At 39.5% G+C, this 26,643-nt stretch overlaps 1 protein-coding gene across 1 annotated transcript in view; it reads right to left on the reverse strand.

Moving 5' to 3' along the window:
- Positions 1–26,413, reverse strand: part of CPNE8 (copine 8) — a 326,808-nt gene extending 300,395 nt beyond the window's left edge. Inside the window, exon 1 of the mRNA XM_082351373.1 lies at positions 22,400–26,413. Within this exon, the coding sequence (XP_082207499.1) occupies positions 22,400–22,992 (593 nt within the window). The 5' untranslated portion in view covers positions 22,993–26,413. The remainder of the gene's footprint in view (positions 1–22,399) is intronic.
- Positions 26,414–26,643: the final 230 nt, after the last annotated feature.

Raw genomic sequence — 26,643 nt, forward strand, 5'->3', positions numbered from 1 at the left:
CCAAAATGAAAATAAATAAGGAAACACAAGCTTTAAATGATACATTAAACAAGATGGACTTAATTGATATTTATAGGAAATTCCACCCAAAAACAACAGAATACATATTTTTCTCAAGTGCTCATGGAATATTCTCCAGGATAGATCATATCTTGGGTCACAAATCAAGCCTTGGTAAATTTAAGAAAATTGAAATCGTATCAAGTATTTTTTCAGAACACAATACTATGAGACTAGATGTCAATTACCGGAAAAGATCTGTAAAAAATACAAACACCTGGAGGCTACACAATACACTACTTAATAACGATGTGATCACTGAAGAAATCAAAGGGGAAGTCAAAATATACCTAGAAACAAATGACAATGGAGTCACAATGACCCAAAACCTATGGGATGCAGCAAAAGCAGTTCTAAGAGGGAAGTTTATAGCAATACAAGCCTACCTCAAGAAACAGGAAACATCTTGAATAAACAACCTAACTTTGCACCTAAAGCAATTAGAGAAAGAAGAACAAAAAAAACCTCAAAGTTAGCAGAAGGAAAGAAATCATAAAGATCAGATCAGAAATAAATGAAAAAGAAAGGAAGGAAACAATAGCAAAGATCAACAAAACTAAAAGCTGGTTCTTTGAGAAGATAAACAAAATTGATAAATCATTAGCCAGACCCATCAAGACAAAAAGGGAGAAGACTCAAATCAATAGAATTAGAAATGAAAAAGGAGAAGTCACAACTGACACTGCAGAAATACAAAAGATCATGATAGATTACTACAAGCAACTCTATGCCAATAAAATGGACAACCTGGAAGAAATGGACAAATTCTTAGAAATGCACAACCTGCCGAGACAGAACCAGGAAGAAATAGAAAATATGAACAGACCAATCAGAAGCACTGAAATTGAAACTGGGGTTAAAAATCTTCCAACAAACAAAAGCCCAGGACCAGATGGCTTCACAGGCGAATTCTATCAAACATTTAGAGAAGAGCTAAAACCCATCCTTCTCAAACTCTTTCCAACTATTGCAGAGGGAGGAACACTCCCAAACTCATTCTACGAGGCCACCATCACCCTGATACCAAAATCAGACAAAGATGTCACAAAGAAAGAACACTACAGGCCAATATCACTGATGAACATAGATGTAAAAATTCTCAACAAAATACTAGCAAACAGAATCCAACAGCACATTAAAAGGATCATACACCATGATCAAGTGGGGTTTATTCCCAGAATGCAAGGATTCTTCAATATATGCAAATCAATCAACGTGATACACCATATTAACAAACTGAAGGAGAAAAAACATATGATCATCTCAATAGACACAGAGAAAGCTTTTGACAAAATTCAACACCCATTTATGACAAAAGCCCTGCAGAAAGCAGGCATACAGGGAACTTTCCTCAACATAATAAAGGCCATATATGACAAACCCACAGTCAACATCGTCCTCAATGGTGAAAAACTGAAACCATTTCCACTAAGATCAGGAACAAGACAAGGGTGCCCACTCTCACCACTATTATTCAACATAGTTTTGGAAGTGTTAGCCACAGCAATCAGAGAAGAAAAAGAAATAAAAGGAATCCAAATCGAAAAAGAAGAAGTAAAGCTGTCACTGTTTGCAGATGATATGATACTATACATAGAGAATCCTGAAGATGCTACCAGAAAACTATTAGAGCTAATCAATGAATTTGGTAAAGTAGCAGGATCCAAAATTAATTCACAGAAATCTCTTGCATTCCTATACACTAATGATGAAAAATCTGTAAGTGAAATTAAGAAAACACTCCCATTTACCATTGCAACAAAAAGAATAAAATATTTAGGAATAAACCTACCTAAGGAGACAGAAGACCTGTATGCAGAAAATTATAAGACACTGATGTAAGAAATTAAAGATGATACAAATAGATGGAGAGATATACCATGTTCTTGGATTGGAAGAATCAACATTGTGAAAATGACCCTACTACCCAAAGCAATCTACAGATTCAATGCAATCCCTATCAAACTACCACTGGCATTTTTCACAGAACTAGAACAAAAAATTTCACAATTTGTATGCAAACACAAAAGACCCAAAATAGCCAAAGCAATCTTGAGAACGAAAAATGGAGCTGGAGGAATCAGGCTCCCTGACTTCAGACTATATCACAAATCTACAGTAATCAAGACAGTATGGTACTGGCACAAAAACAGAAATATAGATCAATGGAACAGGATAGAAAGCCCAGAGATAAACCCACACACATATGGTCACCTTATCTTTGATAAAGGAGGCAAGCATATACAGTGGAGAAAAGACAGCCTCTTCAATAAGTGGTGCTAGAAAACTGGACAGTTACATGTAAAAGTATGAAATTAGAACACTCCCTAACACCATAAACAAAAATAAACTCAGAATGGATTAAATACCTACATGTAAGGCCAGACACTATCAAACTCTTAAAGGAAAACATAGGCAGAACACTCTATGACATAAATAACAACAAGGTCTTTTTTGACCCAGCTCTTAGAGAAATGGAAATAAAAACACAAATAAACAAATGGGACCTAATGAATCTTAAAAGCTTTTGCACAGCAAAGGAAACCATAAACAAGACCAAAAGCCATCCCTCAGAATGGGAGAAAGTATTTGCAAATGAAGCAACTGACAAAGGATTAATCTCCAAGATTTACAAGCAGCTCATGCAGCTCAATAACAATAAAACAAACAACCCAATCCAAAAATGGGCAGAAGACCCAAATAGACATTTCTCCAAAGACGATATACAGATTGCCAACAAACACATGAAAGAATGCTCAACATCATTAATCACTAGAGAAATGCAAATCAAAACTACAATGAGATATCATCTCACACCGGTCAGAATGGCCATCCTCAAAAAATCTAGAAACAATAAATGCTGGAGAGGGTGTGTAGAAAAGGGCACGCTCTTGCACTGTTGGTGGGAATGTAAATTGATACAGCCGCTATGGAGAACAGTATGGAGGTTCCTTTAAAAACTAGAAATAGAACTACCATACGACCGAGCAATCCCACTACTGGGCATATACCCTGATAAAACCATAATTCAAAAAGAGTCATGTACCAAAATGTTTATTTCAGCTCTATTTACAATAGCTAGGACATGGAAGCAACCTAAATGTCCATCATCGGATAAATGGATAAAGAAGATATGGCACATTTATACAATGGAATATTACTCAGCCATAAAAAGAAATGAAAATGAGCTATTTGTAGTGAGGTGGATGGAGTTAGAGTCTGCCATACAGAGTGAAGTAAGTCAGAAAGTGAAAAACAAATACAGCATGCTAACACATATATATGGAATCTAAGGGGGAAAAATAAGGCCATGAAGAACCTAGTGGCAAGACGGGAATAAAGACACAGACCTACTAAAGAATGGACTTGAGGATATGGGGAGGGTGAAGGAGAAGATGTGACAAAGTGAGAGAGTGGCATGGACATATATACACTACCAAACGTAAACTAGATAGCTAGTGGGAAGCAACCGCATAGCACAGGGAGATCAGCTCTGTGCTTTGTGACCACCTAGAGGTTTGGGATAGGGAGGGTGGGAGGGAGGGAGATGCAAGAGTGAAGAGATATGGAGACATATGTATATGTGTAACTGATTCACTTTGTTATAAAGCAGAAACTAACACACCATTGTAAAGCAATTATACTCCAATAAAATATTTTTTTTAAAAAATGTGTTACACATATACAATGGAATATTACTCAGTCATAAAAAGGAACGAAATTGTGTCATCTGTAGAGATTTGGATGGACCTAGAGACTGTCATACAGAGTGAAGTAAGTCAGAAAGAGAAAAACAAATATCATATATTAACACATATATGTGGAATATAGAAAAATGGTACAGATGAACCAGTTTGCAAGGCAGAAGTAGAGACACAGATGTAGAGAATAAACGTATGGACACCAAGGGGGTAAGTGGTGGGGGGAATGAGATGAATTGGGAGATTGGGATTGATATATATACACTAATATGTACAAAATAGGTAACTAATAAAAACCTGCTGTATAAAATAAATAAATAAATAAAATACGTATATGCAAAAATAAATAAATAAAATGCATTTGAAATTAAGAGATCAGCAACTTAAAACAGTCTCTTTTATATATAGACTGCTATATGAAAACCTCATGGTAATGTCAAATCAAATATCTATAATAAACATACACAGAAAAAAGAAAAAGGAGTCTAAACATAACACTGAATATAGTCATCAAATCACAAGACAAGAAAACAAAAGAAAAATGACCAACAAAGACAAATCCAAAACAATTAACAAAATGGCAATAAGAACATACATATCGATAACTGCCTTAAATGTAAATGGACTAAATGCTCCAACCAAGTGACATAGACTGGCTGAACTGACACAAAAGCAAGACCCATATATTTGCTGCCTCCAAGAAACTCACTTCAGATCTAGAAACACATACAGACTAAAAGTGAGGAGATGGCAAAAGATATTCCATACAAATTGAAATTAAAAGAAAGCCAGAGTAGCAATACTTGTATCAGACAAAATAAAATGAAGATTGTTACAAGAGACAAAGAAGGACACTACATAATGATCAAGGATTCAATCCAAGAAGAAAATATAACAATTGTAAATATATATGCACCCAACATAGGAACACTTCAATATATAAGGAAAATGTTAACAGACATAAAAGGAGAAATTGACAGTAACACAGTAACAGTAGGGGACTTTAGCAGCCCACTTACATCAATGGACAAATCATCCAGACAGAAAAATCAATAAGGAAACAGGCCTTAAATGACATATTAGACCAAATGGACTTAACTGATATTTATAGACTATTACCTCTGAAAGCAGCAAAATATACATTCTTTTCAAGTGCACATGGAACATTCTCCAGCATAGATCATATGCTAGGCCACAAAACAAGCCATGGTAAATTTAAATTGAAATCATGTGAAGCATATTTTCCGACCATTATAGTATGAGACTAGAAATCAGGTGCAAGAAAAAAAATGCAAAAAAACACAAACACTTGGACGATAAACATTATGCTACTAAACAACGAATGGATCGCTAAGTAAATCAAAGATGAAATCAAAAAATACCTAGAGACAAATGACAACAAAAACACGACAATACAAAACACATGGGACGTAGCAAAAGCAATTCTAAGAGGAAAGTTTACAGCAATACAATCTTACCTCAGGAAGCAAGAAAAATCTCAAATAAACAACCTAACCTTACACCTAAAGCAACTAGAGAAAAAAAAAAAAAAAAACATAGTAGACGGAAAGAGATCATAAACCTCAGAGCAGAAATAAATCAAGTAGAGATTTTTAAAAAATAGAGAAGATCAATGAAACTAAAAGCTGGTTTTCTGAAAAGATAAACAAAATCAATAAACTTTCAGCTAGATTCATCAAGAAAAAAAAAAGGGAGAGTGTCCAAATCTTTAAAATCAGAAATGAAAAAGGAGAAGTTACAACCAACACCACAGAAATACAAAAAATCATAAGACTACTATTAGCAACTATAACAGTAAAATGGACAACCTAGAAGATATGGACAAATTCTTAGAAATGTACAATCTCCCAAGACTGAAGCAGGAAGAAATAGAAAATATGAGCAGACCAATTACCAGTACTGAAATTGAATCAGTAATTAAAATACTCCTAACAAACAGTAGTCCAGGACCAGATGACTTCACAGATGAATTCTACCAAACATTTAGAAAAGACTTACGACCTATCTTTCTCAAACAATTCCCAAAAAATGCAGAGAAAGGAATACTTGAGAACTCACTCAATAAGGCCACCATCACACTGATGCAAAATCCAGACAAAGATATCACAAAAGAAGAAATTTACAGACTAATATCACTGATGAACATTGATGCAAAAATCCTCAGCAAAATGTTAGCAAACCAACTCCAACAATACATTAAAAGGATTATACACCATTATCAATGGGATTTATCCCAGAGATGCAAGGATTTTACAATACCCACAAATCAATCAATGTGATACACCCCGTTAACAAACTGAAGAATAAAAACCATATGATCATCTCAACAGACACAGAAAAAGGTTTTCATAAAATTGAATATCAATTTATGATAAAAAACTCTCCAGAATGTGGGAATAGAAACAACACATGTCAACATAATAAAGTCCATATATGAAAAACCCACAGCTAACATCATACTCAATGGTGAAAAGCTGAAAGCATTCCCTCTAAGATCAGGAACAAGACAAGAAAACTTTTATTCACCTCATTTACTCAACATAGTTGTGGAAGTCCTAGCCACAGCAATCAGACAAGAAAAACAAATAAAATGAATCCAAATTGGAAAGGAAGAAGTAAAACTGTCACTGTTTGCAGATGACCTGATACTATACATAGAAAATACTAAAGATGCCACCAGAAAACTAATAGAGTTCATCAACAAATTCAGTAAAGTTGCAGGATACAAAATTAATATATAGAAATCTGTTGCATTTCTATATACTAACAACAAAATACCAGAAAGAGAAATTAAGGAAACAATCCCATTTACCATTGCATCAAAAAGAATAAAATACCTAGGAAAAACCTATCTAAGGAGGCAAATGACCTGTACTCCAAAAACTATAAGATGCTGATGAAAGAAACTGAATATAAGAAAACAAATGGATAGATAAACCATGTTCTTGGATTGGAAGCATCAATATTGTTAAAATGACCATACTACCCAAGGCAATCTGCAAACTCAATGCAGTCCCTATCAAAATATCAATGGCATTTTTCACAGAATTAGAACAAAACAATTTAAGATTTGTATGGAAACAGAAAGGACTCTGAGTAGTCAAAACAATCTTGAGAAAACAAAACGGAGCTGGAGGAATCAGGCTCCCTGACTTCAGACTCTACTACAAAGCTGTAGTAATCAAAACAGTATGGTACTGACACAAAAACGGAAATATAGATCAATGGAACAGGATAGAGAGCTCAGAAATAAACCCACAAACCTATGGTCAATTAATCAGTGACAAAGGAGGCAAGAATGTACAATGGAGCGAAGACAGTCTCTTCAATAAGTGGTGCTGGGAAAATTCAACACCTACATGTAAAAGAAATAAATTAGCACATTTTCTAACACCATATACAAAAATAAACTCAAAATGGATTAAAGATCTAAATGTAAGACCGGATACTATAAAACTCCAAGAGGAAAACAGGCAGAACACTTTTTGACATAAATGGTAGCAATATTTTTTTTAAAAACCATCTCCTACAGTAATGGAAACAAAGCAAAATGAATAAATCGAACCTAATTAAATTTAAAAGCTTTTGCACAGCAAAGGAAAACATAAACAAAATGAAAAGAACATATGGAATGGGAGAAAATACTTGCAAACAATGCTACGGACAAGGGCGTAATTTCTAAAATATACAAACAGTTCATACAGCTCAATATTTTTTTTTAAAAAAAAGGAACAATCAAGAAAGGGGCAGAAACCCTTAATAGACATTTCTCCAAAGTAGACATACAGATGGCCAACAGCTACACGAAAAGATGCTCAACATCGCTAATTATTAGAGAAATGCAAATCAAAACCACAATGAGGTATCACCTCACACTGGTCAGAATGGCCATCAAAAAGTCTACAAATAATAAATCCTGGAGAGGGTGCGGAGTAAAAGGGAACTCTTCTGCACTGTTGATGGGAATGTAAATTGGTACAGCCAGTATGGAGTAGAATATGAAAGTTCCTCAAAAAACTAAAAATAGAGTTACCATATAAGCCAGCACTCCCACTCCTGAGCATATATCAGGAAAAGACGAAAACTCTAATTCAAAAAGATACATGCACCCAAATGTTCATAGCAGCACTATCTATTGATACAATAGCCTAGACATGGAAGCGACTTAAATGCCTCTCAACAACTGAATGGATAAAGAAGATGTGGTATATATATATATATATATATACATACATACATACAGTGGAATATTACTCAGCCATAAGAATGTATGAAATATTGCCATTTGCAGCAACATGGATGGACCAACAGACTATCATACTAAGTGAAGTAACTCAAAGACAAATATTATATGATATCACTTATATGTGGAATATGAAAAATATGATACAAATGAACTTACTTAAAAAACAGAAATAGAGTCTCAGACATAGAAAGCAAACTTATGGGTACCAAAGGGGAAGGGGGGAGATAAATTAGGAGTTTGGGATTAACACATACACACTACTATATATAAAACAGATAAACAACAAGGACCTAGTGTACAGCACAGGGAACTATACCTAATTTCTTATAATAACCTACCACAGAAAATAATCTGAAAAAGAATAGATATATATATATGTATAACTGAATCACTTTGCTGTATACCTGAAACTAACAAAACATTGTAAATCAACTGTACTTCAATTTTTTAAAAATAGTATAAAACTCTAAAAAAAACCAAGAACTGACGGAATAGTGACGGAATATGGCTAGTGGTCAGAAGCATACGCTTAAGAATTAAATATGTATAGAGCAGGATCTCCATACATACCTTGCTGCCCCACCCCCACCACCCCAGATGTGCAACTTAGGCCAAATTACTTGAACGCTCTCTGAACTTCAATCTCTTCACCTGTAAAATAGGACATAATATTACCTGTTTTACATAACTGTTGTAAGCATTGAACAAATTAGCATATGTTAAGTGCTCTACACATTGTCTCACATAGATTTAGATTTGGACACTGATGTAAATGTCCAAAGCTTTCATGTTTCTTGGACTCATTAGTACAACTTATATTTGAATAGCTTTACTGTCTAATAAATAGAAATATTTCCCAGGGACTATTCAATGGTATTTTGTATCTTCAGAGTTTCAGGAAATTATCTGATAATTCCCTCAGAATGTTTGGAGTATTATTCTTTACAGAATAAACTTGACAAAATGTCTCACAACTTGAAAAAGAATGCCTGATAGTTAATGACCCTGGCTGAAGAGGTATTAACATTAACAGTTGTCACAAGTTTGAAAGTATTAAGGTATTGTATGTCAGGCAGTGAACATTAGCCATTGAGGCAAGGCAGCTTTTAAATATACCTCTTTTATCACTGGCAATAAGTGCTTACCCATTTTCAGCCTGTGTTGTCATCTACTTGGATATCTGTTTTATCACATGTCTGACACAAAAGACCTGTCTAAATAAACATCAGCCCATTGATCTTACTGGTCAGATGCAAGAATGTGCTAGAATGTGCTTTAATTCTGAAACTTTGTTGTTAAACACTACCTCCTATTTGTCAAATCCTATTAGGTCCACATGTCTGATTATGTGTGTTCCAGTGGAGGAGCTGTGGGCTAAAATCTGTAGAACATGAGTATGCATTTCCAAATCTACAATCTTATGATCATTACTTTATTCTATATCTCCTCCAGGTATTTGCCTGGACTACAATGTATGGTCTTTAACATTCCCCTTTGTAACTGCAACTTTGCATTTCATGTTTCTATGACTTCCTAAATTGATTGTAATTATCCCAAAGTATTGGAATACAAACACCCTTCTCTTCTATATTGCTTCTGTGCCACACGGCAATATACTGATAATAAACTGAGATAAGACTAACAGTTATTAACTCCTTTTTTGTAACAGGCATGGTGCTGGGTATTTTATAGCCTTTACTTCATTTACTTCCCCAATAATCCTATAAATTTGGTTTTTAAGTCATTTCCATTTTACTGATTAGGAAATGAGATTCCAAAAGTTGAAATAAGTTACCAAAAATAACATTACAAAAAGGGATAAAAATGGGATTTAAAGACATCTGACTCAATTCCGTTTTCTTGCTGGTATACTCTGCTGCCCCAAATTCTCATTAATCTTTAAATGCAACTTACTCATGGGAATGAAAGTATTTAGAAAGGTACAGCCAGAAGTTTATACTTGACTCTGCTTATTTAAAGAGGAATAGGGGGAAATAACCAAGACAAGCTATTAAAATCTCCTTGAGAAGATAGCTTATCAATAACTTCAGCTCTAGAAAACTATTCCCAGGAAAAAAAGAATCACAGGTGTACTCAATTGTTTGCAAATAAGAATGCTCACATGAAGCAGATGAACAGTAACTTATTGAAATAAATTTTGGAAAATAAGAGATAAGTTAAATAAATATAGTATACCCAAATAATGGACTACAGCAGAGACATGGAAGGTTATATTTGCAAAAACTAATGACATCTTCATGATATAATATTACTAGAAAAGTGCAGAAGATAAATTGTATAGAATATATAGTATGATCCCATTATACAATGTGTGTGAACTTACACACACACACAAGAACACACACAGAGGGACAGAGAGAGTATAAATGTGATGTTATACATGAGAGTATGTGGCTGAACCACACTGGCTCCATTTTGTCAGCTCCTTCTTAAGCTCCCAGGCCTACTCCCTTCCCTTCCATACACTGCACTTTATGGAGTTGCCTACTTTGTTTTTTGGCCTCAAAGTTCCTTCTCATTTTGGAGGATATTATTCAATACCTCTGCCTCCCAACAATTGGCAAGCCAGCCAGAAGACAGAAAATGAAACAGGCATGGGTAAAGGAACTATATTAGGGGAAAGCCCATTGTCAGTGGTGGAAATCCCAGGATGGCCAGCTTTCTCCACGTGGGGAGATCTAGCCAAGTTTGGAATGCTTCAGGCAGGCACGTGAGTTTGGGGACACCCCGAAAACACCAAAAGGGTTGCTGGACATTCTAACCGAAACAAAAGGGAAAAAGAAACTAAGGAGGGAAATAGGTATGCTATGGCCTCTGCATTGGGCCCTGAGACTGATACAGAAAATGAGCTCCAACTCAGGTAGGAACTAGAAAAATCTAAAGAGGCCCCGGCATTAGAATAAGATCTACAAGTGGCTTGTTCCTCTAGTTAGGATCTACTAGCCAAAAAGTTACAACAACAAGAACACCTGGAGGTCAAGCTAAAATGACTAAAGTGGCTAAAATGCAAAGGCGGCACCTGTATTCACCAACAAAGTGAATACCATCATCTCACGGGAAGACTGGAATCCCAAATGGTAGGATCCAAGGTGTAATGATTCCTCTGAGTAGGAAGATATAATTGCTGAAGAGAAAGATGAACCAAGGACTCATCCACTCATTCAAACAAAGACTCAGGCAACCCGTGAAGAAATATTTACCGCAGGTATGAAGGATTGCTTCTTACAGTCTTGTTCCTGGAGCTTGGTATGGCACCTTAATATCGGTTCTGGCACCTACGGTCAGTAAAGCAATAGCTCTGGTAGTTGCAATTATAGCAGATCTCAGTGAAACAGAAAGAGTCCACCACCAAGGAAACAGAAAGGCAAACAAAAATAAAGAAAGGTGAAACAAAGAAAGGATGGAGAAAAAACAGAGAAAGGACCAACCCAGTTGACATGCAAACAACTTTGGCAGTATATAGGAGTAGCAAGGACTCCAAAGGAAGACATTGATAAGCAACCTAATTAAGTCCTGTTATCTTTGTGGAAAGCCCTAACAAGACAGTTCATTCCTCTGCCTACTGACCATAAACATGTGGCAATGGGTCCCAGTGTCCCACCACTAGAAGTAGAACGCCAGGGTGGATCCCCTATAGGCAGAGAACTAGGGGTTGGGACAACGTTGCCCTCTACTTTGTGTTGTGGGAGGTGACTGGAAGCCCCAAGTGGAATTGATGATTTATTGGACCTGCACGAACAGCCTTAGCACTGGTAGATACCACAGCTGAGTATACCTTACTGCATGACAACCCTTTTAAATTTGGGGGAGAATACGGGCTATAGACAGATACAGAGGCCAAACTATTCGAGTAAGACAAACCAGCTTTTATCTCCAAATTGGCTGTTTGCCCCCTGCCTGTTCCTCATATACATTGACCACATACCAGAATATATACTAGGCATTGATGTTTCACAAGACCTAGATTTGACCACCACTACTGGAGAGTTCTGCCTTCACATCAGAGTGGTGAAACCCATGTTGGTGGGTCATGTAAAGTGAACCCTTGTCCATTTACCCTGCCAGATTGTTAATGTCAAAGAGTATAGGCTGCCTGGGGGCTATGAAGAAATTACTACTACAGTTAAAGAACTAGAAAATGTGGGAGTCGTTAGATCCATGCATAGCCCCTAAAATAACCCACTGCAGCCAGTAAAATGGCCTAACGGGACTGTTGACTAAAGAGAATTAAATAAGGTGGTTCCTCCCATCCATGTGGAGGTCTCCAATATTGCTACTATTTTAGAACATCTTTCCTCTGCGCTGAAAACTTTCTATTGTGTGCCTGACCTCTGTAACCCCTTTTACAACATTCTTTTGTGTGCTAGCTCTCAAGATCAATTTGCCTTCAACTGGGATGGGAGGCAATGGACCTTTCAGGTCTTGCCTCAAGGTTATTTACAGTCCTGCCATTTGTCATAGTTTGGTCGCTCAGGACCTAGAAATCTGGTGAAAGCCCTACCCTGAGCTAGAATTATTTCATTAGATTGATGACATTATGTTGACCTCTGATGCCTTGTCACTCCTGCCCCGAACTGCTGCCTCTTTACAGACACATTTACAGAACTGAGGATAGGAAGTAATAAACACTGACAAGATCCAGGGACCTGGGCAGTCAGTAAAGTTTTGGGGTATTGTCTGGTCAGGTAAGACAAAAGTTACTCCGGCCTCGGTTATCGATGAAATCCAAGCCTTGGCTATGCCAGTCAATCAAGGAATTACAATCTTTCCTGGGGTCACTAGATTATTGATATCCTTTCATACCGCATTCAGCACAAATAATACGGCCCCTATAGTACTCTCTGGTTAGAAAGGACAAAAATGGGACTAGGACATCCACCTTCAGGAAGCTTTTGAAAAGGCTGAAATTGTAGTAAAACCAGTTTAGGCTCTGGGAGTACTTATGTGGGATGCTGCCTGTGAATTAGATGTTGATTCACACCTGAAAGGTTCTGGCTAGGGCCTGTGGCAAAGGCAGGAAAGGAAATGCATCCCACTAGGATTTTAGTCTCAGTTGTAGAAGGGACCGCAAGTGAGGTACAGTCTTACTGAAAAACAGCTCCTTGTAGTCTACCTGGCCCTGTAGCAAAAATAGAAGGCCTCACCATGGACTTACCAGTGTCTGTTCAAACTTCCCTCCCAGTAAGTGAATGGGTTAAGAACATGTTCCTTAAACCAAAAAGTGCCTGTGCCCAAGTAAGCACACTGCAAAAGTGGCACCCATACCTTCAACAAGGTAATGTGTACAATTCAAGCCTGTTGTCCGAGAAATTACATGCTCTCCTTGGGCCAGTGTCTTATGTGGATCTAGACATGGCCCCTCAGATACCACCCATCACTCTCCCTCTCAGCCAAGTCAAAGAGAGAATCGGGACCACTCCTCCTGAGACATGGTTCACCAATGGCAGCAGTCAAGGCAATACCCCCACTCGGTCCACTTCAGCAGTTCGCCTGGATTTCAGTGTCATTTGGTTTGAAGAAGGCACAAAGCACAGCAGTCAGTGGGCTGAACTGGGGGCAGTATAGCTTGAGATCACTCATCAATCTACGCCACTCTATACAGCCACAGACAAGTGGGCTGTGTGAAAAGGACTGACCATGTGGATGCCACAATGTCGTCAGGAAAGCTGGACTATCTTGGGACGGCACCTGTGGAGAGCTGACCTACAGAGGGACATCTGGATGTGTGCACACAACCCAGTGCTGCCATCAAGGTAAGGCATGTCTCTGCACATTCTCCAACTACACTGCCTGGGAACCACAAAGCAGACACCCTAGCCAAGGAGGGAGCTGTCCTCCTGGAAGAGTTACAGACTCCCTCGGACGTGGCAAAGTGGCTTCACTGAAAACCGGGACAGACACTGAGGCCCCAACCACCTGGGAGATAGCCAAGATGTTATACCTCTCCATCAAATACACTGACTGGCAGGGAGTTGATAGGGACTGCCCCCACTGTAGCCTGTGGCGATGACCCCTGAGACATACTCCTGGTCACATCGGACGAGCACTAGCCCAGTGACCAGGTGGTAAGTGGACTATATCAGCCCCCTGCCCTTATCAGAAGGACACAAGTATACATTGACCTGTGTGGACACAGGTACCTGACTGATACAAGCCTTTCCCAGTAAGAGGGCAAATCGAACAGCCACTATTAGGGGCTTGACCAAGTTGGAAAATATGTACTGGGTCCCCATTCACACAGACAGCAACCAAGGGACCCATATCACTGGACGTGATGTAAAAGAATGGGCTGAAGCCCAGGAGATTTAATGGACCTTCCATCTGCCATATAACCCAACAGCCACAGGGCTGGTAGAAAGAATGAACAGGTTACTGAAAGAGACATTGAAGAAGCTTTCTCCAGACGGGTCTTTAAGAGGATGTTCTCCACCACTATTAGAAGCCATCTGGCTGTTAAACACTGAACCCACAGCAGGTCACATGTCTGCTTAGGAGAGACTGACTGTGCCTGCTCTGCCAACTAGGGCCTTAAAGGTACAAGTGTTAGAAGGAGGACTGAGACCCATCTGATGGGATGTGGGTCTTATCCTAAGAATGCCACAGAACCTCCTACCTGGGGAGACTATCTTAGATTGGAGACAAATGGTATACCCCTCCCAGGTGGCTTGGCATCCTTATACCTTGGGGGTAAGGGCTAGGCCCTGGCATAGTATTTCCTCAATCTTTCTATCTAAGTGAAGGCCCAGCCATAACCAAGGTGATCTCCCTCATAGAAATCAAATGGGGGACTGAAGTAGGGCTTCTTTTATGAGCCCCTACTGAAGCCCCCACATATAATATCTCCCTGCCCAGTTCCGATGTAAAGGCACAAAATGTCTGGTATTGTCCTATGGGAAAAGTGTCAAATCCCAGGGTGATCCTGGCACATGGAGACCAAACTGCTACAGTGTTGTTTCTGAATGAAGATTTGTCTCTCTTGGTACCTTTAAAACACTTATCATCCTTTGCCTTTTCCTTCTAAGATTAGTGCCACCTACCTCCACTAATGCATTCTTGTCCTCGGCTACCACCTATGCTGACATCCACAAACACTCTGACTTCTGGGTATGCAGATTGCTGCCAATGTCTAGCTCTGAAGTAATGCCAGGGGTATTCTGTCTTTCAGCCTTACATCACGGGGACAATGGGTGGGGACAGCATGTAAACTCCCGATATCTGGCTCTAGGGTATTCTCGGAAGAATGGTGGATAAGATCGTGCGGGCCATATAGATGTCAGGGGTGGAGCATGGAGCTGAACCATACTGGCTCCATCTTGTCAGCTCTATCGTAGGCCCGCAGTCCTTTCCACGTGACTAAGCTTTAGCCTAGCTCACAAAGGAATGCGCCCAAGCCAGATGAGTTCCCTATCAACTTTTACCCTTGCCTTCATCTAAAATGAAAGTTGGAGGAAGGCCTTTTGCTGAGGTAGATGGTTAATGGTCATGAGACCCAGAAGTGGGGTGGGTGCCCCTGGTTCCAGTCTGTATGGATGTGCTTCTCACTTGGTAGTCAGATTCTGTTTTTAACTTTGGTACCTTTAAATCCCCCGTACCCGTTTTGGCAGTACAAAGCACAGCTGTGAATGCCTCTGGATCTTCTTTTCGCCTGATCTTTCCTACCTGTATGTAAGTTACCCCCAATAGACTTTATAATTGCACTTTATGGAGTTGTCTGCTTCATTTTTCAGTCTCAAAGTTCTTTCTCAGTTCGGAGGATATGATTCAATATCTCAGTCTCCCAACAGAAAGAAATGAACTAAATGCATATAGGTTGATGAAATAGTGGGCGATTTTTATTTTTTGCTTATATCTATTTGTAATTACTGAGTGCTTAATTAATGTGACAAGCAGTGTTTTAACTCATGTAAATGTACTAGCTTATGTAACCCTCAAAACAAAATAAGAGGTGGGGCTATTGTTATCCCCACTCTACAAATGAAGAAATTGAGGAACAGAGAGATTAAGTAACTTTCCAAGGTTTCATAGCTAGCAAGTGTTAGAGCTGGTCTACTTCCACACTCATGCTCCTCAAGGCTAAGCAAACTGGCTCAAATAAGCAAGTGTTATTATTATAAAACAGGCTAACAAATGAATAAAACCCCTTTGAGATGGATTGTTTTTCTTCTCTGCCTTGAGTAAACTCAAATAGGGAATTCAGGCTTCCGACTATTATGCCACAAACAGCCTACCTAAAAGAGCACAGCTTTAGCATCCTCTCCTATGGGGCCCTGCTTTGTGAATTGCTTCTAGACTCACATTCTCCACATTACAAGGCTGTTTTAAACACCCCAAATGCTAAAAAAAAATGCAGTGCATACCAAACTATTGATAGAACAACAACATGAGTAAAGCTTTTCTCTGCTAAGACATACCTGGGCAACTCCCACATTGAGACTTCAAAAGCACTGTCCAAAAATGCCCCTAGGACAAATTTCTCTGAAACTCTGGGGTTAAGACAAACCCAAAAAAGCACTATTGGGTGACTACAATTCTGAACCACAGGACCTCAGGAACTGCAGAGCCAGAGTATAGGCTGTTGTGGCCATGCCTGTCACATGCCTCATTAACAGGATAACAGGTATTCTGATTTCCCTAGCTTATAGTAACTTTATAATTCATCAGTATCACTTGAAAACCTATTTACAGGCTAATGTCCAACATTTTGTCTGACAAAAGAAGGGTAAAGTGTGTCTAAGAGATAACCAATGTGGATTGGAGTGGAGCCACCAATTGTGTTTGAACACTTGGATTCTCTTTCACCATAGATATTCAGAACATCATCAGTATCTGTTTCAAACTGGATCACTTCCCACTGGACCAATCAGATTCTGTCTCTTGGAATTGAATTTGCTTTCCCCAGTGCTCAATTAATCACTAAATGAGTTGGAACGGTAACACATAAATTTGCAAAGTACATCCCACTAGTGGATGGAAAAACGAAAAAAATCTTCAAAGTAAAAGAAGAATAAAGATGTGGAAAGGACTACATGAAAAGAAGAGAAGAAAAAGTATACAAAATTTCATTCATCTTCTTGTTTTATTCACAATACACTTGCAGGCTGCCAAAACCTTTCATGGATTATAAAAGATCACATAACCCCACTTATTATAGTAAAAAAGTAAAACCAGAGACCGAGCAGAACTTGACACTAACATTTCTAATAGTGACAACCTGACAGCAGCAGTAATTTTCCTTTGTACATGCTTTATCTTTTACAAAAGGCCTATAAACAGTGATGTGCAAGTATGTTAACAACAGACTTCCCCCCAAAAAGCTGAATGTATGTGTGTGTTGTATGTACATAATTTATTATAAATTTAACTGATATAAAGTATGTGTAGCTGAGCAATTACAAATAATAAAATATATACAAATAATAAAATATATACAAATAATACTTTTATTGTAAATTCTATAGAGCCAATTGATTCCCACAGAATGTCTTAAGCATAGACAACAACTAAACAATATATCAAACCCTGATTTGTAGTGTTTGCCACTTTCCATGATATAAATATTCCCACCACAGTCAATTTCAAGCTACCAAATGTGATGTCACTGAACATGGATTGAGATAAGATGGGCAGTAGCACATAACTGCATAATATTTTCAACCCACAGATTTAAGAAACAGAGCATAGATGATAGTAAAGAATCTAGATAATAATAAAATGTAGTTACTAAAATAATTAGAAATAATTTTTGAGTATGTCTTAACTTTGTCTTTAATATAATTTAATTATAGACTTACATAACAAATTTTTAAAAATCTCTGTATTTAACCACTGGCACACGAATTCCTATTTCAATCCCATTTAAGCCAGTTCCAGCATGCCATTGAAACGTATACTCCTAGCACCTTACTGAGGCAGGTACTGTTAATCCAAACCAAGTAACTACAGTCAGAGTCATTAGCTCATCAAACAAGTAAATTAAAATGTTTAGTGTATACGGAAATGGTAAAAAAAAGCCTGGTACAAAATGTTCAAAAGACAATTCATAAGCCTTGTGTAATATGAGGTGTCTGAGAAGTCAGCAGTGCCAGGAGAGCCTAACAACATCTTGTCAGCAAGTTGAGAATGAATCACCAATGGCCCTATCCAAAGCAAAGAGAAATTTCTGACTACCACTCACATACTAGGTTCAGAGTTGATTTATTCATAGATTTGTTCATTCCATCAATATTTTTCTTTTAATTTAATGTATATAACCAGCACATGGAAAACTTGTTATAAGTACAGACTCCTGGACCTTAGTCCCAGAGATTTTCATTCAGTAGATCTGGTGTGGGGCCTAGGGGTTTGTATTTTAACAGGCAAACCCCTCTCCCCATGACAGATGATTCATTCAGAGGATTACAGCAACCAGCATTTACTGACTATTTATTCTATGCCAAGTTCAGAATGTGTAGATACGAAAGAGACAAAACTTGTCCTCAAGGAGACTACAGAGACCAAGAATTATAACTATAATATTGGTACATACCAGCTGCTTTGAGAATACAGCAAAATCCAGCTTGGAATAGGGGTCATGAGAGAAAATGATGTTTGATCTGAGCCTTGAAGAAGGAGAACAAGCTAATCAAGAAGGGGAAGAGAGGAAGGGACGTTCAGGGCAGAGAACAGCATGTGCACAGCCACATAGGCAAAGAGAGTTTGGCCCAATAAGACAACAGCACATGCTTTGGGACTGTACCTCTTATTAGTGTTCTGTAGCCACATTTACCTGGCCCCAGTTTTCGCATATAGTAAGCACGTATTTGTTAGACTATGTTCAGTCACAGAGTTCATGCAAGGAGTGGTGGGAGATTAGGCAAGACAGTTATGGCCAGGTCAGGAAGTGCTTTTTAGAATTCCTAGTACAAAGTAGGAATTACTTTTCCACTTTGTATTCTTCCTTCCACACTAGATTTTAAAATTAGTTTTATCACCATTACAAGATTATTGCTTTGAAAGGATTTACATGTGATACCTAACCTACAAAATCTAGAAATATAGACTGCCCTCCCTGCCTTTATACTTGATAAGCTAATTTCTCAATCAGAGAAAATGACAAAAATCATCAAAACCGTGTGTGAGAAATAGTGCAACAAACCAAGGTCCCAGGGAAAACAGTTAATTACTGCATATTATTTTTCCCATTGGTTTTAACATTATTCTATGTTAATCTGTTTTCATAATAAAACAGGAATGTTATAAATGTTACTTTATGTTTCTAAGGTTGTATCATTTCAGCTATAGACACTTTAATTAGGTAACCCAATAACTTAAAAATCTTAAATGTTAAAAAATTAACATAATTTTAAAAATGAATGCAAGAAGACCTAAATAATGAGTAGAAGGTTAGGTCAAAGAGTAGGAACTTATCTCTACATAAATATAGCTAGAAAAGTGTACTTGTCACTCTAACACACCAACTTTGTAGCTACTATGGAAACACCACGTATATTGCCCTTTCTCTCATACCAACCATGCCAATCTGTCTTGTCTCCACTCGAGCCCCATCTCCTCTTTGCAGCATATTCCAAGTATTCTGTTCCACAATGATCTCCTCCCTACCTGTGAATGAACCTCATCTTTGGATTTAGTCCTATGTTATCGTGTGTTATATAATCTAATATTATATTTATCTCCCAACCAGATTTTACGTTTTCAGCGAACTTCTCTTGCATTTCTCATGGAGCATGGCATAGGGCTAAACATATAAGACACTCAAACACTTCCATAAGTTAATATACAAAATGATTTCCATTAATTGTGTTTAGCTTCAAGCTTCAATTGCTGATTTTCTCACCTCCCTCAAAATGAAGATGCAAACATCATAAAACTTTTACAAAGTCTTAGACTGGACACAGTGAAAGGAGGTTATCAAAAGGGTTGTCAGCAAATCATAAGAAGTCTTCAATATGAAAAGGCAAGGTAATTCCTTGCTCTGCTTGCCCATAGTAAGGCTAAGGGGTCTACAGCTGCACCTTGTTGCTAAGTAAAATCCCCACAAACAACCAGGAAATACGCTTTTTATACATATCAAAGAAGAAAGAGAAAGAGGGAATAGGTATCTCAAGGCCACCTCTATCCTTGTATCCTTTAACCAATTTACTGAAGTTCAAAAGAGAAGGACTATTTACAGAATTCCATAGCTGAATCATATATAATGCATTTATTCAATATATACTATTTCCAATATCATAATAATAACTAACATTTTTTAACACTTTCTTTTGTGTCATACATCATGTTAGTATTTTTCAGATATCATTTTATTAAACTCTGGTAACACCCTATATAACATAAATACCATAATTATCTTTATTTTAGACATTAGAAAGCTTAAAGACTTGCTCCAAGGCAACAACACGAGTAAGTCACAAAGCCATAATATATAACCAGGTCTCTTATGCCAAAGCCCAAAAGACACCACCATCTATCATTACAAGATCCAATTATCAACAGTATAAGTACTATAAGTACTTGGGTTCTCTTTCAGAACTTTTTTTTTCTATTTGAACATTTAAAAATTAAAAACAATACATAAATCAGTGGTATTTAAAAAGGCTGAAACAAGGGGATCTCCAGGTTCTGAGGTAGCAAGCTGAAAGAAACTGGCTTAAAGCCAATTGACTTCAGGATTCCCAGTACTACATCCATAGCAAACAAGCATCAAAGGGAGGAAAAAAACAAAAAAAAAGCAGTTAAATACGGACCTTATTGGCAGAAAGACCAGCTAAGGTAAAATTTCCCCATCACCCCTAAAGAGCTTATGGGGAATTCAGATTTAATTTACATTTGCATTCATTCCATGTACAGGCCACATGCCATTCAGACTTGCAGGATGTTCAGCAGAGAATAAGAACTCTAGAAAATGCTGTTATTGTAGGACTTTAGGCTATGCATTATCTGCATACATTAATAACCTCCCTCTAGCATGCAAAGCTAGCTTCAGAGAAAAGAAAAAGGCCTAGAAATTAAGGTCTAAAACGAATTTTCCATACAGTTTCACTTGTTCAATTGACAGAAATCTCAGGCAGCATTTAAAGCAGTGACCACAATAAGGCAAAAGCTTAATGTTAGCAACCACTTTCAGAATTACTATTATGGTCTGAGGTCACTTAAGAGGAAGCAAGCAATCATGGGATATAGTTTCAGGGATAGCTACTAAGGCTATCTATCACCTATCCCCTAATACCTCGGGGGAGGGGAGTGTTGATGCTTGAGTTTCCACCAAAAAAAATAAATAAATAAATCATTCCTTTGGCTTTTAAGCTTAGTCTTGTGACAATGCAAAATTAAATACCACTGGGTTGATAGCAGTTTATGCCTCGGGGCTTATTTACATCGAAGATTACCCATGTTTATTAGATTTCTTCAAGATTTTTTCCTTTTTTTGCTAAAAAAAGGAAAGGGAGGATTTGAGGGCATTAAAAACAAGCGAAAAGTGGACAGGTGAGAAGAGCTTTCCACTGAGAAAGATCAAAGTATGCAAACAAGGGAGTGGGCTCCAGTCAGTAGTATAATTTGCAAGTTCTCTCTCTCCTTCTGTTGCCATTACAAATTTAGTGTAGTCTGTCCATCTCTTTCTCAAAATCTTCTGCAATATAGCAATTATGCTGCTTTATTTACAAGGAAACTGACCCAAAGAACATCACGCAAAGGAGTTTGAAATGTACAGCAGAGTGTAGGTTGTTACACACACACTCAAATGTATCCACTTTCAGGCAAAAAGTCTTGACTTCCCATATTTTAGGTAAGGCTGCAGCCGAAATCTCCACCTAGAAGGCCAAAGGCAAAGAGCCCGGGGGGCGGGAAGCCAGCTGGATGGCTCCAGGAAGTGGGTGGGGAGGAAGCTCCGGGGTTTGGAGCCAACCATGCCGACAGCAGGTTTGCACACGCCTACCAGAGGGAGTCCTGGGCCACTGCGCGCATTGCTCACAAGCGCTTTTGGCAATGCTGTCCCATTCGATTCCTGTCATCACCCAACCCCACAGCTCGGGTGTGCGACGTGAAAAAGGGCTTGTAAAGTGGGCGGCGGCCAGGGGTTCCCGCCGCTGAGTCACAGCCCAGCCAACTTTTACAGCATTTCCCAGAAAGAAAATGAAGTCTAAGTCCCGTAGCCCACACTCGCTCCTAGTTGCGGCTCTCCGCTCTGTCACTCGACCCGGCGGTGACTCGAGACCCACAACTGGGCTATTTCCCACTCACTGCGCAACTTCACACCCGCGCAAAGCCTCGGGGTACCCTGAGCGCTTGCCAAGCGCTACCGACCGGGTAGATGGGAGGGCAGAAGGAGGGAGGGGAAGGGCTGCGTCCTCACCTGCAGGACACGGACACCTCCACTCGTGTGGCCGGGATGGCCGCGCTCAGCTGGTTTAAATCCCCGAGGCCCGCGGTGCTGGTGTAGCGGCTGTCCATCTTGGAGGTAGGCGCCGTGGGCTTGTCTGGCGCCCACATCCAGAGCTCCAGCCGACTGAGGGCTCCTAGCCCAGCTCCCGACAGTCGGGGTTGGGGGTTGAGGGTGGACGCAGAGGAAGAAGGCGGAGGCAGCTCGCGGGAAGTGGGAGGGAGGGGAGAGGCGGACCTCAGTGCAAAGCCGCGAGGCAGCAGCAGGCCAGGCCTGCACAAGCTGAAGCTGCCGGGGAAGTGGCGCACCGTGCTCTCAGCTTCCCTGTCCCCTCCTTGCCGGCAGCAGCCCCGGCTGAGGACTCTCCGCGATCCTTTCCCGGCTCTGAGCGTCAGGCTCTGCGGAGCCACCGGGCAGCCTGGCGGGATAGGTAGCAGCAAACCCAGAACCCAACCGTCTAGTAGAGCAAGCCCAGCCCGGTTTGGAGTGCGGTTAGGGTTTTGTCTCCGCCTCTTCACACCCACGCCAGTTCCTAAATCCCGCATCATAAGCCCACCCCTTCCCATCCAGCGGTGATCCTCACCTCGCCCTCGGAGTCCACGGAGGTCCCCTCCCACTACGCCATAGGACAGACGAGCCGAGTCCCCGCTTCTGGACTGTCCACCCTCGTCCGCTTAAGGATTGGGGAGGATGAGACGGACTTGGGGACGATCTCCAACCTTATGTATGCGGTGGTAAAGTAACAGATCAATATATGGAACAAGAGGAGAGCAGGATGGACCTAAGGTGGAGGGGAAAAAAACTATATGGGATTTAAAGGAGCCATCTGGTTTCCCTCTTCCCTCAGTTCTTCGGAACATGGGGGTCTAAAGGTGACAATCCTTCTACCTTCGGGGCTCTTCTGCGCCCCCTCGTTTCCAAATGCATGGAAGTTACGTTCTAAAACCTGAATCACAACCACAAAACACACCTCCCTCACTCCGACTCCCACCCGGCAAGACCTGAATGAACCTGGGCGGATAAAAGCAGAACTGAGCCGGAATGAGCGCCGTGTTTGGAAACTGGATTCTGGGGCCGCCAGACTTGTGCCAGGATGCAGAAGCTGCAAAGCCACGGGAGGTACCCACCGCTCCCCTCCATTACAGCGACCTTTATTACAGGCACCTTCCCTCCAGCGTCACCCGAGCGCCTGAGGGTCCCCAGACGCTCACCACCAGGGGGAGACAGAGATCAGGACGCGGAGTACCGCGAAGCAGGAGAGGGGGTACTGGGGGGACGGAGGGTTATGGGTATCCACATTCCTTTAAAGCGCCAAAGCACTGAGTTGCCCGCTGGCAAGACTAACTCAGGGAGGAACTGTTTTCGTGATTTGAGGACCTACCCTACGTTGGTTTTAACATTTTAATACAATTGGAGCCACCTGCGTAGAGAATCTATAGAGTCGCAGGTGAGGATGTGTGGATGCAGTCTTGAGGCTTTGCGCTGCCAAAAATCCTTCCCACGTTTCATTCTTGGTTTCCTTTCCTGATCTCCCCACCCACCACTTGTCACACTTTAGAGTTTTCTGTTTCCCTTTCCCTATTGGAAAATGCCCTAAAACTCCAGACATTTCTGTTATGCTGCCCAAAATTAGCTTGGGGGAAGAGACCTAAGTATATTTTTTAAGCTAACCGTAATTTTATTTTATAGAAGCCTACTGAAGAAATAAAAGTAAGACCTGCTCTGTGTCTAGTAATCATGAAAATGTGTTAGGTGAGCCGACGCGGATTGTGAAAGAATTCACAGAAATATTAGCAAGAGAAGAAAAGAAAGTTTTTATTCACTTTCCAAGGGAGGAAAGGGGCCAGACTCATACAGTAGCATCGGCACCGAAGGGTGGAGGTTTGAGCCTTTTACTGGGCTTCACAAGGCAAGGTGCAGGAAAAGGGGGTGGGTTTATGTCTATTCTGGTCCACAGCAGTACCCGGGCCGGCTGTGTCTCTGTAGGCTGTGGTTTTTCAGAGAATAGACTTGCAGTCTTCAGTAATTTCCAGTTCTTGGGTGTCTGAAAGGGACTTAATAGGGGCCCTTGACAGGTGTTACTCCATTTTGAATCAAGTTAGATGGGTTTACAATATGTTCTTGTAAAATTCTTAAGAAAGGCACCTTTTAAAGACTTTTTAAAACATCTTTATTGGAGTATACTTGCTTTACAATGTTGTGTTAGTTTCTGCTGTATTACAAAGTGAATCAGCTATATGTATACATATATCCCCATATCCCCTCCCTCTTGCATCTCCCTCCCACACTCCCTATCCCACCCCTCTAGGTGGACACACAGCACCGAGCTGATCTCCCTGTGTGATGCAGCTGCTTCCCACTAGCTATCTATTTTACATTTGGTAGTGTATATATGTCAATGCTACTCTCTCACTTCGTCCCAGCTTACCCTTCCCCCTCCCCGTTTCCTCAAGTGCATTCTCTACGTCTGTGTCTTTATTCCTGTCCTGCCGCTAAGGTTGGTCAGAACAATTTTTTTTTTTTTTTAGATTCCATATATATGTGTTAGCATACAGTATTTGTTTTTCTCTTTCTGACTTACTTCACTCTGTACGACAGACTCTAGGTCCATCCACCTCACTACAAATAACTCAATTTTGTTTCTTTTTATGGCTGAGTAATATTCCATTGTATATATGTGCCACATCTTCTTTATCCATTCATCTGTCAATGGACACTTAGGTTGCTTCCATGTCCTGGCTATTGTAAATAGTGCTGCAATGAACATTGTGGTACATGGCTCTTTTTGAATTATGGTTTTCTCAGAGTATATGCCCAGTAGTGGAATTGCTGGGTCATATGGTAGTTCTATTTTTAATCTTTTAAGGAAACTCCATACTGTTCTCCATAATGGCTGTACCAATTTACATTCCCACCAACAGTGCAAGAGAGTTCCCTTTTCTCCACACCCTCTCCAGCATTTACTGTTTGTAGGTTTTTTGATGATGGCCATTCTGACGGGTGTGAGGTGATACCTCATTGTAGTTTTGATTTGCATTTCTCCTAAAGACATTTAAAGGATTTCAAGGAATGTAGGGTTTATTCTATGAAAGTTCTTAATGTTAACTAGTTATCATTGGATAATCATATTCAGATAAACATCTAACTGCAGAAGAGTTGTAAACTGCCATTTTCCCTGTTAGATAAAAGAATTTTAGAATTTCATCTTTTTTTTTTTTTGTAATGTCTGAAACATTTATATTAACATATTTCCATACATATTTCCATACAAATACAAATATAAGATTTTTAGAAATTTCATGTAATGTCTGAAACATTTATATTAACATATTTCCATGCAAATAACCCAATGAAAGTTTAGTATTAGTTGTTTTGTTTGTTTGTTTTTTTATACTGCAGGTTCTTATTAGGCATCAACTTTATACACATCAGTGTATACATGTCAATCCCAATCGCCCAATTCAGCACACCACCATCCCCACCCCACCGCAGTTTTCCTCCCTTGGTGTCCATATGTCCATTCTCTACATCTGTGTCTCAACTTCTGCCCTGCAAACCGGCTCATCTGTACCATTTTTCTAGGTTCCACATACATGCGTTAATATACGATATTTGTTTTTCTCTTTCTGACTTACTTCACTCTGTATGACAGTCTCTAGATGCATCCACTTCTCAACAAATGACTCAATTTCGTTCCTTTTTATGGCTGAGTAATATTCCATTGTATATATGTACCACCTCTTCTTTATCCATTCATCTGTGGATGGGCATTTAGGTTGCTTCCATGACCTGGCTATTGTAAATAGTGCTGCAATGAACATTCGGGTGCATGTGTCTTTTTGAATTACGGTTTTCTCTGGGTATATGCCCAGTAGTGGGATTGCTGGGTCATATGGTAATTCTATTTTTAGTTTTTTAAGGAACCTCCATATTGTTCTCCATAGTGGCTGTATCAATTTACACTCCCACCAACAGTGCAAGAGGGTCACCTTTTCTCCACACCCTCTCCAGCATTTGTTGTTTGTAGATTTTCTGATGATGCCCATTCTAACAGGAGTGAGGTGATAACTCATTGTAGTTTTGATTTGCATTTTTCTAATAATTAGTGATGTTGAGCATCTTTTCATGTGCTTCGTGGCCGTCTGTATGTCTTCTTTGGAGAAATGTCTATTTAGGTCTTCTGCCCATTTTTGGATTGGGGTGTTTGTTTCTTTAAT

The sequence above is a fragment of the Balaenoptera borealis genome (genome assembly GCF_965194805.1).
Source record: "Balaenoptera borealis genome assembly, chromosome: 13".
Lineage (NCBI taxonomy): Eukaryota > Metazoa > Chordata > Mammalia > Artiodactyla > Balaenopteridae > Balaenoptera > Balaenoptera borealis.